The sequence below is a fragment of the Mus pahari genome, chromosome 3, assembly GCF_900095145.1.
Source record: "Mus pahari chromosome 3, PAHARI_EIJ_v1.1, whole genome shotgun sequence".
In the NCBI taxonomy this organism is placed as follows: Eukaryota; Metazoa; Chordata; class Mammalia; order Rodentia; family Muridae; genus Mus; species Mus pahari.
Window position 1 is genome coordinate 105,697,060 of NC_034592.1, and position 16,109 is coordinate 105,713,168.

Here is a 16,109-nt window from a genome sequence, read left to right on the forward strand (position 1 = left end):
AAAAAAAAAAAAAAAAAAAAAACTGTGCACAAACCTTCTCCATTGCTGCTAACAGGCATATTCTTGCTTACTATAAATAAGTATTTAATAAATTAGCATATGGTTTTGTTCTTGTATTTTTTAATTAGGAAGAAAAATTTATATTACTGATGAGAATTAAGTAGTTCTCTGTCCTGTATAGATTGAGATCTTTTGGCTAGATGGTGCAAATGAGTTCTGTTCCTAGTTCCCCATGTTACCCCAGGGAAGGCTTCTTAAGAAAGGAATGCTTGAGCTCCCTCCCTAGGGCCTAGGCTGTAAAAGCCTGCTGAAAGCCAGGGACTGTCACTGACCTTTAACCCCAGCACATGGGAGGCAGAAACAGGCACATCTCTGGGAGTCTGAGGCCAGCCTAGTTCCAGTCAGGGTTATACAGAGAGACCTTGTCTCAAAAAATAAAAATAAAAACATCAATCCAGAATGTTGGGTAGATCCATTTGTGTGTTTGCAGACTCTTCAATCCTGACACATGCAAACTTAAGTCTCCTTAGGAGTTAGGGTGTTTCACTTCCCTTCTCTGTGGGATCTTAGGGAGGGAGCGGGAGAAGGGGCCTTTGTGAGGATGAAGAAGTGGGAAGTGTTTGGTGTGGCTGGAAGTGAGATTGGGGAATGGGGTCTCTGAGGGCAACAGGATTTTTCAGGGCTATTGAGGAATATAAACATTCCAATTTCAGAAAGATTGTCATCAGCAGGACAAAGGCTGGATAGAACAAGGAAAGCCTGGGCAGAGGGCCAGGTGAGTAGACTATGGGAGAACTTCAATCCTTTCTTTATTTTGACCGCCTCATATGCCAGGACCAAAGGCTAGAGCAAAGTCTCTTGCTTAATTGGAAAACCTTCGGCTTTCCCTCCACTCTGAGAACTCCAGACAAACACATGGGAGTTAGGGAAAGAGGAAGCAGGAAGAGAGTGACAATGGCGTCTCCTCCACCTTAAGTATTTAGCACAGCCCCTCGGGTCACAGGCCACATTACCTTTCCTGCCTGTCCCTTTAAGGTATAGGGGGAGCTTCATCTCTACATTATAAGAAACAAGCCGAAATCATTGCTAGAGGCCTACTTCAGGTCTTCCAAGTCCCATCCTTTTAAAGGACAAATTTCTTTCAAACTTACCATTGAAAAAAGGGGAGTCTAATACTCCCCTACAACACTTTGAAGTACTTTGCCCTTTTCCAAAGGACAAGGTTGCCCAGAGCTGGTTAAACTGTTACGGGAACAGAACTTTGGGCTATTTCTTTTGTAACAAGAGCAAACATATTTGCTGTGAGTCGGCATTCTCTTTCATGATTATCCTCATGATACAAAAGAGGAAATTCAAGAGGTTATATAACATGCCCTAGGCACACAGCAGGTTAAGGAGAGCCAGCTTTGTACACGGGCAGGCTATGCCAGAGCCTGACTTCTCTCAGCTCATCCAGGCCCGCTGGAGGAGGGAAAATACCCCTTCCCTGACCTCTCCTTGTCTTGACTCCTTGATTACCACCACCTAGACCAGAGGTTCTCAAACAGCGGTTTTTAACCCTTTCACAGAGGTTACATATTGGATACCCTGCATGTCAGATATTTACATTATGATTCATAACCAGAAAAAATTAGTTATGAACTAACAATGAAAATAATTGTATGATCAGGGGTCACCACAGCATGAAGAACTGTGTTAAAGGGTTGCAGCTTTAGGAAGGTTGAGAACAACTGATCTAGGCAAAATGGGTTTAGGGTGTGAACTCAAGTATACTAAAGGGAGCTGATGAAGTGACATTGAACTCACACAGACAGACACATATACATATGTATACATACATATACATACACATATACACACACATATATATACACACACATACACACACACACACATACACACACACACACACTATTTGGATGGCAGAGACAGCTGAGATGATCCGACCAGGGGCATCTTCCTGGCGATTGTCTGAGGGTTACTGGGAGTGAGTGTGCTGAAGAGAAGCATGGCTTTAGATGTGATTCAGATGTTTATGACTCAAAAAAAGTTGTAGGATGCTGAGGTAACTAAAGAAGACTTAGAGCTCCTCTTTGCACTTTTGTGAGGCATTCACAAGAAATCCTGCATAGGAAACCTTGAATGTACCTGAAATGACAATCACCGAAAATAAAGTGAAGGTATAGGCTCTCAGAGGGACTAAGTAACTCGTGTGTGTGTGTGTGTGTGTGNGAGAGAGAGAGAGAGACAGAGAGAGAGAGAGAGAGAGAGACAGAGAGAGACAGAGAGAGACAGAGAGAGACAGAGAGAGAGAGGAGAGAGAGACAGAGAGAGAGAGAGAGAGAGAGAGAGCATGCCTGGGTGCATCCATGCACACATGGCTACACTGGTCTGCCTGTCTGTCTGTCCTCACCCTTTTAAGGCATCCATCCATTCTACCCCTGAGCTACAGCCCTCAGAACCCTGAGAGATGAGGAGATAAGGACAGCTTCGAATCTAGGAAATCTGAGATGGAAAAGGAGATTAGGTAAGCAGGGCGGCCAACCACACACCACCTTTTAGTGTTCAGTGGGCATGCTGTGGTAGCCTGGTAAAGCTGGGGGGCTGGGGGACCCACAGTGGTTCTTAGTATTTACAAGGTTAAGGCTTATTTATGTTGAGACAATATTGCTGTCTATTTCAAGCTATCTTTTTTTTAAAGCTTTATTTATTTATTATATGTAAGTACACTGTAGCTGTCTTTAGACACTCCAGAAGAGGGAGTCAGATCTCACTACAAATGGTCGTGAGCCACCATGTGGTTGCTGGAATTTGAACTCTGGACCTTCGGAAGAACAGTCAGGTGCTCTTACCTGCTGAGCCATCTCACCAGCCCTATTTCAAGCTATCTTAAAATTCTAGATCTTTCTGCCTCAGCTTCCTCAAAACTAGGGCTATTATTGGTACATGCTTACCAGCTGTGAGAATTTTTTTTTTTAAGCATAAAGAAGGCATTTCACATTTGTGTGTACGTGTGTGCATGTGTATCCCTGCAGTGGCCAGAGCGTGTTGGAGCCTTTGGAGCTGGAGCTACAGGTATTTGTAAACAGCCTAACATGGATGCCAGAACCTCAACTCTGATTCTGTGTAAGATCATCACGCAGTTTCAACTGCTGAGCTGGCTCTCCAGTTACTGAGGGTTGATCTTAATAAGGTCTTTGCCCAGTGGCATGCCCCCTGCAGAGAGGGGGAGGTGGACCTGAGCCACAGTTGAGTGAAGTCACCAAGAGGCAGGGAGAGGTTGTTGAGGACCCTTGCTCTGTTGCTTGCCTTGTATACACAAACCCTGGGCTCTTTCTCCAGCACCACAAAAATTTGGTGTCGTGGCACTCAGCTGTATTCCCAGCATTTGGAAGGAGGAACAGCTTAAAGGTCACTTCTAGAGAGAGTGTGGGGAGAGAGGAGAGGGAAATGGTGGGAAGAATGAAATGTTCAATGTCCTTTTCCATGCAACAGTAAACAGACTACTGGCATAGCACCCTCTGGTGTCCAGAAGGGTCACTGCACCTTTGTGTGTGATTAGGTAAGGGCAGCTTGCCCTGGCTTTCCAGAGATAGGAAGAACGTGGAGCCAGAACATCAATCAGTGCCTGGGGTTTGTCTGCTGATACCATTAGTACGGAGGGTGGGTGAGGTTCCAAGTTAGAAACAAAATTGGGTTCATTAGATTGTACCTAAGTTGAAGTTAAAATTGTATCTGCTATATCAGAAACACAAGTTTACACAACAATCTAGGGTGTTAATATCAAACATGGGACCTGAGAATTCTTTGAGAAAGACTTGGTGATAGCTGTTTTAAGGTGGTGATTTCTTTAAAAATGGATTTTTTTTCCTTCTTTAAATTACTGTGAAGGAAAAAACAAACAAGCAAAAATCCAACCACTCCCCCAAAGCAAAACGAAAAGTGCCTTAATTACTTTGAACATTTTTTTTTGCCCTCACCCAAGGCGTTGCCCATTCGGTGCCTCCTTACTGGGATCCAGTCGTGGTCAGCCTCTGCTTAGCCCCTGCAGCTGCTGGGCAGGTTGTAACTATCTCAATTCTTCATTCTCAGGCTGTGGAGCCTCGGAAGCTGAAGTGACGGTGCCCTTAGAGCACCTAGCACGGGATAACCCGATGGACACCATAGCTCTGTGCCTCTCAGCATTGGCACATGAACTGGGTTTTCCCCTCTGGAGAAGTTCAATTAGCACTGAACTTTCCCCACAAGAGAGTCTGGTGGTCTGAAGTAAAAGCATTTAGACCTTCCGTGGACGCCTTTGGGGAAGGCTGCCACCTTGGTTTGCAGCCAGGCACTGGAGCTGCTGTTAGCATGATAGTGTTGTCAGGTTTAGCCTGGCTGCTGTCAGTGTGGATTGATGCTGTGAGGCTGCCTCCAGCAAGCGGCTTGAGCCAGGCCTGGGGCACAGGCAAGCTTTCTTTTAAAAAAATATTTATTCACTCTGTGTGTGTGTGTGGGGGGGGGTATGTGGAGGTCAGAGGCCAACTTGTGAGTTGGCTCTCATCTTCTAGCATGTGGGTTCCAGGCATCAAACTCAGGTCATCAGGCTTGTCCCAAAGCCCCCCTTACCTGCCCAACCATCTCACTGGTCAGGAAAGCTTTAATCAGAGAGCCATCAGGACACTCTGTATGGGGTCCACCTAGCTGTCACCTCACATGATTGACAGAGAAGAAAGGTCACTTCCTTAGGACTGCACTGGGTTCAGTGGAAACTGGTATAGATGTCAGATACAGCTGGCTGAGCCCTGGTTAATCCGCTCTGTCTGGTGGCAGGATCTTGACCAAGTTAGTTCCCTACCTCCCTAGCCTCAGGTTTCTTTCTCATCTGTAAGCTCTGGGCTGTGGTAAGGCAGAGCTGGAAGTACGATCTGGCCTACAGCAGCCATGGTAAACAATTCATGTTGCCTTCTCCCTGATTCTTGTCTGCCCACAAAGAATTAGTAAACACTTGGGTCTACCCACTCAGTTGTCCTTCCTCCTTGTCAACCCTGACTTAACCCTGGCTGGTTAACCACGGAGAAAAGGTTAGAAAACAAATTCTATTCTAATACTACCTGTGAACACCAGAATACCTCCAGTTGCTTTCTGCACTAAAATGCAGGGCCCTTGTGTTCCCAATGCGCTCCTAAACTCCCCATGGACGTTCTAGAAGGGAGGACTGGGTATACACCTGAGATGAAGTAAAAGAACAGACTGGCAGTGTAGATAACCTCCTCCCAGTCTTAACAGAGCCCTTGCAAGCCCCTGCTTACCACTCCCTTCTTTCCTGCAGGAGTATGTTAGAGCAAACATCTGTATCGGATAGCATGATTTCTAGGATAAGTGGAAGGCAAGTCTAGAGAACCAGAGCAGCTCAGACAGTAGCTCTGTCAGGGACACATCTAGCACACTTTTTTTTTCTCAGTCCTGGGCAAGTAGCACCAGAGGGGTGGTGGTGCGTTGAGTAACTAGAGCGACTTCCATCAGCATCTGATAGTTGATGATTGATTGCGGGGCGGCTGGCAGGTTTCCAGGTAGGGAACCCAGCTTCTGAACCTTGTTCCATTCTGTGGCAGGTCACTAACATCCACTGTGTTCTCTATTGTGTTTGGAATGTATCAGGCATGACATTATCTGGGCCAATGGCTCTGTTCTGCGCAGGATGGTGGCGAGCAGGCCAGGGTCTCTAGCCTGCCTGATGCACTGCCCTTTCTGAGCTCACAGGTTGTGAAGTATGGTGTGAACTTCTGTTCTGAGAAATAATTCAATGGAATGCCAGGAGAATATTTTATAAGTGGAAAAAAATGTAAGGATAAGTTATTATGCAGACTAAACAACTTTCTCTGTTTTATTTATTTCAGGAGAACTACCCAATACCTGAGCTGGGCCCAAATGGTAGGTCCTGACATGACATTGTATCTGCTGGTGTTGGCCTTGGGGGGGTGTACATTGGTCCCTGCCCCTCTCCCTCCTGGCCAATGTGCTTACATCTGTCCATTGGCCACAGTGGTTTATTTTGCCTACTGTTTGAAGTAAAAGAATCACAGTTAGAAGGAGAGAAGCTAAGAAGCCAGACTGCCACGTTGCCCTGGGTTTCTGATGTGAATCATGTGGACCAAAGGCAGAACCAGCCCTTCCTACCTAACAACCCAGTACTGTGTCTACCAGATTAGATGCCAAATCATAATTCTGGTTCTAAAAATCTACAGAGCTAAATCTCTTAGTCAGTAGAGGAGCATTGTGTTAGTGCACCCAAGAGGGCTAGACCAGAACTATCTACCTGTCTAGTAGGGGTGGGAGGGGCTGCGGGAAGCTCTGTCTCTTCCACTAATTAAAAGTGACTGAGTAACCAGGTGTGGTGGCACACGCCTTTAATCCTAGTGCTCGCTCGGGAGGCAGAGGCAGGTGGATTTCTGAGTTTCTGAGGCCAGCCTGGTCTACAGAGTGAGTTCCAGGACAGCCAGGGCTATACAGAGAAACCCTGTCTCGAAAAAAAACCAAAAAAAAAAAAAAAAAAAAAAAAAGTGACTGAGTGTGTAGGGGCAGAGCTCCTAACACTTTTGCTCTATTCCTAGGCCTTTCAGTGGGTGAACCACGAGGCTAGGTTGTCATGCTGGCTTCTTGATGGCATCTGGACCTGCGGAGGTCATGCCAATTGTTCCAGTTCATAATCTATAGAATCCCAGAGTGAGGCTAGGGGCAATGCAGAGTCTTTGGTCCCTCGGTTCCCTGTCCTCTCCTTGACGACCTCGGATGTTCTCAACCCTGTACAACAACACTTCAGCCCAGAAACACAGATTCTGGGCAAACATCAGCTTGAAGGCCGCTTTCTTGGTAACTCCTGGGCTTTGCTCCTCAAAGGTCAGCTGTGTTGACTTGCAGTGATAAGATATAAAAAACAACTGTTTCTATCAGTGTTTAGCAAGCAATGCAAATTTAAGGCGTAAACATTTCTCCAAGATACCACACCATGTTCGAGGAGGCGCCTCACTGTATCCTGATGAGGTGGCTTTGGTTGCAGAGGTGGCCAACCAAGTAAGGCCTTTCTTGGTCTGTGAAGAGACCCCTCTGATCCAACCTGCTCTCATTCTTTTGCCTTGTGCTGTAGTTGGATTGAGAGAGAGAAAGTATTTCAGGAAGTGAGCGTTTCAGCAAGAGACATCTTACCTCCTGTATAGAGAAAGCTTAGCTTCCCTGATCTCAATAATCTTTATCTTTGATCTCAGAATTCAGCCTGTCATTCCTAACTGCTCAATCAAAACCAAGGGCAGAGACAGTTCTCCAGAGCCATATCTTGGGGGTGGGAGTGGGGAAGGGGGTGTGTGGATTTTGCTGGTGGTTTGTGACAAATGTTGTAACTGAGATGTCCTAGTGCGTAGCACAACTCTTGGCCCCTTTGTCTTTCAAAGACCGAGTCTTTTCTCAGGGAGGTATTTGTAGTAGGCTCAGTCAGACAGGGCAGCAATCCTTTGGTACTCATTGAGAGGCCCAGCAGCAGCAGCCTTTTAAACCTGGACAGTTGACAGTAGAAATATCACTGCACCTTACTTGATTCAGTCCCCCAAATGGGATGTGTGAATTGGAGAGCTAAGTAAAGCGGCACCTTTTTGGAAAACAAGGACCACAAGGAACTTAGCCTGGTAGGTCATCATGCAGTGGCCAGCCACTGGTTATCTCCTGCCAAACAGTTTGTTCCTGTGAATGGTTGCACAGTGCTTCCTCCTCATAGTATCCTCTTGTACAGCAGGATTGGCCAGGGTTCTCCAAACAAACAGAACAAGTGAGATATGTATGTATATGTATGTGCATAGGTACAGGGGTTGGGAGAGGGGGAGGAGAGCAGTTTATTTTATGTTAAGTAACTGACCCTGTGACTGGAGGATCTGGAAAGCTCTGGGCTTGCAGGGCAGGGCAGCATTCTCTGGCAAGTTTTCAGTGTTGGAGTCTTAGGAAAGAAAGTTTTCTCCTAAGGGCTTTACGTGATTGGATGAGGCCTGCCCACTTTATGGAGGATAGTCTGGTCCACTCCAAGTGTATTGATTTAAATGCTAGTCGTACCACGAGACCCTTGGAAAAACCCTACCTTGTTTCTCCTTTGGTCTTCTCTCAAGGGATTTACTTGATTGGATGAAGTCTGTCTACTTGTTTTATGGAAGATAATCTGGCCCACTCACAGTCTTGATTTAAATGCTAATTGTACCATTAGACCCTTCACAAGAACCCTGCCATGTGAGCAAAATATGCATGGATGTTTGACCAAACAGCTGGGTACCCTAGCCCAGCCAAGTCAGCGTGCATGGACCATCACACTCAGCTCCTTTGCTATGTTCAAGTTGCTCTGTGTCTTACTAGGCTTAATTAGGCTCTCTGTTTAGCTCGGTTTCCTTTGGAATCTCAATTCTGTACCTGATTCTGAGAACCTAGCTCTCTTCCCTGTCTAGAGGAAAATTGCTAGTGCTGAGAGCAATGGAAGGTTCGCCTTTCCCTCACATTTCCTCTGTCTCCATTATCTTCTTAGATGTGTTACTAAAGATGCACTCGGTGGGGATCTGTGGCTCGGATGTTCACTACTGGGAGCATGGCCGAATTGGGGATTTTGTTGTGAAAAAGCCAATGGTGCTTGGGCATGAAGCTGCTGGAACAGTCACAAAAGTAGGAGCGTTGGTGAAACATCTGAAACCAGGTCAGTAAATGTCTGCGTGCTTTCTCTGAGAATACTTCTCAGAGTGTACAAGGGAGTGCTGGGTCCCCACATGTAGGAATCTTACCTTCTGCCTCAGATGGCATATAGACCAGGGACAATGTGTGCTGGGAAATACAGGGGTGATCAACATGTCCTGTCTAGACCCCTGTCCCCTTTGAAAGAGATAGAGAATATGAAATAAACCAGAAAAGGGGGGTGAGAAAGTATTCCTGTCATAAGCTACAAACTGCTTCCATCTACTGAAAATCAAGACCTTTTAGATTTTACTTTTAATTATTCATTTACTTTTGAAATAGTGCTTCACTCTGTAGCCCAGGCTGGCCCAGAACTTACCTTGTAACCCAAGTTGGCCTAGAACTCTATAGCCCAGGCTATCCTCTATCTCAAGGTGATCCTTTTGCCCTCGCCTCCAGAGTACTGTTATAAAAAGCATGAGCTGCCGTGCCCGGCTTACATCATTTCAGGCGTGACTCTATCCCTGTGTAGGCATACTCTTTGGGTTTTTTTGAGACAGGATTACTTTTGTAGCCCTGGCTGCCCTAGATCTCTGTAGACCAGGCTGGCCTTGAACTCAGAAATCTGCCTGCCTCTGCCTCATGAGTTTTGGGATTACAGGCTTAGGCCACCATTATCCAAAGTCATGCTGTTTAATCACTGAGTGCCCAAAGTCTTTCCCAAAGTTGTGAGATATGTGTGGTCTCATCGGGGAATGCACAGCGGGTGCACAATTGGCTTTTTCATGGTAGGGCTAGTCCATACCCTAGAATCTCTGAATTAGAAAGATCTTGATTTCCTTTTCAGAGCGAGGCTCTTCTAGCCCAGCTGGTCTCCATCCTGCTATGTAGCCAAGGATAACCCTAAAATCTTAGCATTCCTCCTCCTCCTCCCTAAATTCTTATCTCAGGTTGCACTGTGGCTTTAACAAGGCTAAAGCCTTATACCTAACCTTAAGCTGGTCAACTAACTTGTCTTTCATTCCAAAGTTCTTTGTTTTATTTAAATAGAATATCTATTTATTCTACAGCAGTTTTTTTTTTTGTTGTTGTTGTTTTTTTGTTTTTTTTTGTTTTTGGTTTTTCGAGACAGGGTTTCTCTGTGTAGCCCTGGCTGTCCTGGAACTCACTTTGTAGGCCAGGCTGGCCTCGAACTCAGAAATCCACCTGCTTCTGCCTCCCGAGTGCTGGGATTAAAGGCATGCGCCACCACGCCCGGCTCTACAACAGTTTTATGCATATTAATAATGTATCCTTCTCACTTTTGCCCAGGAACCCAGCAATCCCCAAGTTGCCTCTACTTTGTGTCTTTGACTTTTTTTTTAAACCAGAGTCCAGTTTAGTACTGCCTGATGGAACGTTCACTGATCATGTAGGCAACCATGGCTGCAGTGAGTTTGTGAGTGCGTGTCTGGCAGACAGCATTTCACAGCACTCAGGCTCTTGTCTATTACCTCCCTCTTCCACCCATCCCTGAGCCTCAGCTCTGGTGTGATCTAGATGTCCCACCTAGGGGGAGCATTCTAGTCATTTGTTCGTGGCACCTTTGTTATGAATCTCCTCATTACCTGCTGATCACTGCAGAGAGAAACCTTTCTGGCCAAGGCTGAGAGTGGACAGCACTCAGCTATGTGTATAATCACGAATATTTAAAAAGTACCTTGAGCCGGGCGTGGTGGCGCACGCCTTTAATCCCAGCACTTGGGAGGCAGAGGCAGGCAGATTTCTGAGTTCGAGGCCAGCCTGGTCTACAAAGTAAGTTCCAGGACAGCCAGGACTATTCAGAAAAACCCTGTCTCGAAAAAACAAAAACAAAACAAAACAAAACAAACAAAAAGTACCTTGATAGCACATCTATTTAGCTCAGCAAGTGTGGTAGGCTTCTCCCTGAATCTTTGACTTTTATTAGATGGCTAGGAAAACAACAGTCTGGTAAAATCTGTAGTTGGTAGTCCCAGAGTTCTTAGCTACAGCTGACTGCATTGTCCTCCAACACGATGAATTAGTTCTGAACTGACTAGGTATAGGTATCAACTAATGAGGCCATCAATGGCCTGGAGATAACTTCAGATCAACCTGAGGAAGCTTGGGTTTGGTAGGAGGTGCTGTGAAATAGTTTAGTTTCTGAGCCCAGACATACAGAGGGATTGGTAAGCTTAGAAAGTTAAACATTGTTTCACTTAGGATTCTTTTTTTTTTTTTTTCTTTAGGTTTTTCCAGACAGGGTTTCTCTGTATAGCTCTGACTGTCCTGGAACTCACTTTGTTGACCAGGCTGGCCTCAAACTCAGAAATCAGCCTGCCTCTGCCTCCCAAGTGCTAGGATTAAAGGCATGTGCCACCATGCCCGGGTTCACTTAGGATTCTTAAATCAAGACCTCTATTCATTGGTAATGCAAGTTGAAAAGGCCTGTGGTGATACAGGCTCTTCCCACAGTGGAAGGTGCTTATCTTCCAGCAACCAACCAATGACTGATCCTTTCCTGTTGGACCAAGTTCTCTAAGTTCTAGCAAGTGCTTAGTTAGTGTCTACTATGGGTTCAGACTTAGGTCAGAGAAATGGGCGGAAAAAAGTCCTGGATTTATAGATCTGGCGAGAGAGACCAGATAGAACTGCCAACAACACTAATTATTGGAGAAAAAAAATATATATATATATAGTCAGGGGTCAAGAAAAGGACACAGAGGTGGTTAAAGAAAGTTCATAGATATGGGTCTTGGAGCTGGATATATGACAAGAATAATTATAAACAGAAGAAGAAAGTTTGTATGTATTGGCTTGCTGTTCATTAAACACCAATGCATGCAATTATTTAATTCTTGAGAAAATGCCACAAGGTACACATTATTAGAGTTATTAATAGATACAGACACTGGAATGTGGTTCTTGCCCAGGGCCGTACTCTGGCTAGTCTCAGAGTTGACTGCAATGCCACCCTGTTTGATCTGGCTCAAGTGAATTCTTGAACCAATGAGCTGCCTGTCATCTGAGACTTGAGAAGGTTTTATTTTGAGCTAGTGAAGAGGGTCAGAACAATTAAATGACACAGGTCAAGTAATGTGTCTGGATTCTCATACATCGGTTCTCAGATCAGATGTTTTCCAATGAGGAGTTCGTAGAGATGAAAATATGTATACCCTTCTTAAAAGACTCTTCAAATGAGAATTTCCATGTTGTCATAATGTAATAATAACTAGGAGGTAAAATGAGATAATGTAAAACTCTACCTTGAAGGCCAAGCTGAGTCTATGTATCCTTAATAATCAGTTGTTACATGCAGAGGGTGGGAACAGATGAGGAGGTCAGGCAAGTTGAGAACTACATCTTCAAAGCCATTGGGATTTCTGTGGACCCTTTGTGTTTTTAGATTTTTAGAATATAAAGTTTTATTTATTTTCTTTAAGTTTATTTATTTATTTATTTATTTTTGGTTTTTCGAGACAGGGTTTCTCTGTATAGCCCTGGCTGTCCTGGAACTCACTTTGTAGACCAGGCTGGCCTCGAGCTCAGAAATCCACCTGCCTCTGCCTCCCGAGTGCTGGGATTAAAGGTGTGCGCCACCACGCCCGGCCCAAGTTTAAAATTTTTATGTGTCTGCGTTTTGTCTGCATGTGTGTCTGCACCATGTGTATGCCTGGTGCCTGTGGAAGCCACAAGATGATGTCAGATGCCTGGGAACTGGAGTTACAGGGATTCGTGAACTGATTGTAAGCTGGGAATTATGTCTGGGTCCTCTACCAGAGCAGTGGTGCTCTTAAATGCAGAGCTCTTTCCAGGTCTTCTCTCCCCACCCCCACCCCCATCACCCTCCCGCTCCGGTTTCTTATTATGGCAAAATATATATGAAGCAGACAATTTACTCATCTTAAGGTATTCTCAATTTTAGTGAGGAGTCAAGAAAACTCATAAAAATTACCTAGAAAACAGGAGATACTTACTGTCTCCCAACAAGAGAATAGCTTAGCTCTCCATGCTGTGCTCCCAGGGTGGAATGGTATTCAGTTGCAGAAAAAGGAATAAACGATTGATCTATAGCATGTGTTATCCCAGTCAGGCAATGGTGGATTTCTGAGTTTGAGGCCAGCCTGGTCTACAGAGTGAGTTCCAGGACAGTTGGTGCTGCACAGAGAAACACTGTCTCAAAAAAACACATGTGTTAACCTAAAAATTTTCTTAGTGAATGATCTCCATTTTTAATACCGTGTAACCAGCAGTGCTAATCCATAACAAAGAAAGCCCCAGGTGTCTTGGGGGTTGAAGGTTCTGCGACACTGAGAGAAACTGGGTGTGGCCACACTCCAATAATCCCAGCACTGAGAAAGCTGAAGCACAGAGATTGCTGAGAGCTGAAGGCCAGCTTGGCTTACAGAAAGAGACAGATCTCAGAGAGATGTTGTCGTTGTGGGGAGGTCGGAGGAAGAGGAAAGGGAGGAGAGGAGAAGGCACCAACAGGTCGGCCTTGTCCACGACATCAGGGTTCCCAGAGAGCAGCCTCTCGATGCTGGATTCCCACTCCCGGCCTCGGCCAGTGAGCGTCCAAGTCTTCATAGCATTTCTACCCCTGCTCCTGTTTTCAGAGGCTGGAAAGCAGAACCATACCCAGCAGCCTTGAGGCTCAGCTTCTTTCTGTTCTTAAATGTGGCACTATCTGTGTTCTTCTCTCCAGGAGATCGGGTTGCCATCGAGCCTGGCGTTCCCCGAGAAGTAGATGAGTACTGCAAGATCGGCCGATACAACCTGACGCCAACGATCTTCTTCTGTGCCACACCCCCGGATGATGGGAACCTCTGCCGCTTCTACAAGCACAGTGCTGACTTCTGCTACAAGTTAGTGCCCAAAGCCTCACTATACCCCTGGGAGGTCTTTCTTTTTGTTGGTTGGTGATTTTTCTTCTAGTTCCTTACAGCAAGCAACTTCTTTAACATTCGTACATGCATGCGTACGTACATACATACATACATACATACATAGCGGGGAGAGACTCACTATGTAGTTATGACTAGCCCCAAACTCATAGAGATATGTAGTTCAGGATAACTAACCTCAGACTTTTAGAGATCTGCCTGTTTTATGTACTACCACCTGTAGCTCAGCGCTACTTGTAATTATAAAACATTAAAGGCAGGCCTTTCTCTTCTGGGGGCATTGAGGGCAGATAGCCAGCCTGGGGTTGAGTGTAACTCACAGTGATCTTTCAGTTTAACTTCCCATTACCTGGACCAGTAATTACAAAATCATCACCAAAATCACTTCCCTCTTGCAGCCATTCTGGACAGAACTTGTTATAACCACATCCACTGCAAGCACAGAAAGGATAGCTGTCACTAGGTGTGGCTAGGTGTGGTATCACACGCCTTTAATCCCAGCACTCTGGTAGCAGAGGGAGGCTTGGTCTATGTGTAGGCAGTTCAGGCCAGCCAGAGTCACATATGGAGAACCTGCTGGTGCAGGGCATGAGTGCTGGCACGCTAAGTCCATTCCCTCCTTGTGTCTTTGGGGAGATGATATGACCTTCTGCTTCTGTTAACCAGCTTCCATTAGGCAATGCATGGGAGGTTATTACTATTACTCCATATATGCGTGTATATAGTCAGGCTTTGCATGCCTAGTGAATGATGAATAGCCACAGGGTGAGACCCATTGCTATAGTTGTATGCTAGGCTTAACTGAAGCAGAAGGAGAAAGCTAACGAACCAAGGCACACATCACAGCCAGGGCGCAAACCGCACTTCCCTTGCCTGGAACAGTCTTGGTCAAAAAGATATATCTGAGAAAAAAGCAAGGTGCCACATATTGTACCTCGGAACCCTAGGCTGCTGGCATGCCATTCCCCTTACCAACCCAAGTTTTCTTCCAGTCCAGCCTGGTCCCAGAGGCAGCTGTCAGCCAGTAAGGGGCTTGTGTGACAGAGGCTGAATATGTCAGTCGCTGGGGATGGTTTGCTGGATCTAATTGAGGGTTTTTTTTTTTTCTAATTTTTTTCCCTTTTTATTTGGTTTCTCCTCCTCTTCTTCCTCCTTTCTTCGACAAGATCTTACCATACAGTCCATGGCTGGCCTGTAACTGATTATGTCGTCCAGGCCAACATCACACTCATGGCTGTTCAGACTGTGAGGTTACAGGCATGCACACACAGCTGCACACACAGCTGGCCAGATCTGAGATTTTCTAGTACTCCCTGAAAACTCAGAGAAGAGACACAAGCTAGAGATCTTGTGGGGATGACAGAGGTCAGCATCCGAGACTGCTCTAGAAGAATACAGGCTATACGGGTTGGGTATGCCTGGCAGAACCTTCAGACTGCGGTCCCTTCTCTCCCCTCTCACCCTGACCTCATTTCTTTTTGGTGTTCTTATGCTACAGAGGTTGGAGAGAGGGGAGAAAAACTCAGCTTAGAGCCAATCCTCACTCTGTGGGCAAATGTGAAGGGGCGGGATGTAGTATCTGCGAATGTATGTGGTGGAAAGGGGACCTAAGTAAACACTGCGGAGTGGGGAGCCAGCAGGAATGGAATATGAGCCCAAGAGCCGCCTGTGCCCCGAGGCAGGCCAAGCAAGGGCGATCAGGACTCCTTGGCTTGAGTCTGGAAATTTTGTCACAGCTTTGGTTTTTGTCTCCTGAAGAATAAAGTGAAAATCAAGCCTGCCCTGCCCAGCTGGCAGTGCTGTCCTGAGGAATAGGTGAGAGAGCATCCTGCTTTGCCAAGCCTCCCACAAACACTCACTGTCACCATTCTGGAATTGTGGGTGTGGTTGAGATGCCAGCAGGCTCAGAAGAGAAACAGAGAACCTAGTGGCGAAGGTGACGCAACGTTCCATCAGCTCTGTGGAACAGTTCCCGCTTCCATCTCAACCAGTCATGGGGCAGCTAGGGATGCAGCTAGGGATGAGGATGGGTAACAGGGATGCTCACCATTAACTCACTGCTTGGCAGAGTGCATGTTAGATAGCCAGCCATAGTGTGGACTGCTGCTTATGTGCAGGGGCTGGCTTCCTTGGTTCTGTCCCTAGCACTATTTGAGCCTCACTTTGAACTTCTGAGATAAGCCATTTAACTCTTGCAGCCTAATTTCTTTCTCAGTAGACTTGGGGGGGGGGAGCGCTGTGGGGTAATAGCAACTACTACCAAATCATTCTAACAGTGTTATGAGCAAACATACATAATGTGCTCACTTAGCACATTGCTGTACACATAAGTCAGGGCTTAAATGTTAACTGATGGTGTAGTGACCTTAGGTAAATACAGTGTAATATCAATGACAATATTACAGTAGTTCTATTTTTTGTTGTTTTGTTTTGTTTTGTTTTTTGGTTTCGAGACAGGGTTTCTCTGTGTAACTCTGGCTGTCCTGGAACTCACTCTGTAGACCAGGCTGACCTTGAACTCAGAAATCC

General features: G+C 45.7%; 1 protein-coding gene across 1 annotated transcript in view; it reads left to right on the forward strand.

Moving 5' to 3' along the window:
* Sord (sorbitol dehydrogenase) overlaps positions 1-16,109 on the forward strand; it is a 31,653-nt gene that overhangs the window by 6,351 nt on the left and 9,193 nt on the right. The window contains exons 2-4 of the mRNA XM_021193453.2: positions 5,880-5,913; positions 8,537-8,701; positions 13,382-13,541. Coding sequence (XP_021049112.1) covers positions 5,880-5,913; positions 8,537-8,701; positions 13,382-13,541 — 359 coding nt within the window. The remainder of the gene's footprint in view (positions 1-5,879; positions 5,914-8,536; positions 8,702-13,381; positions 13,542-16,109) is intronic.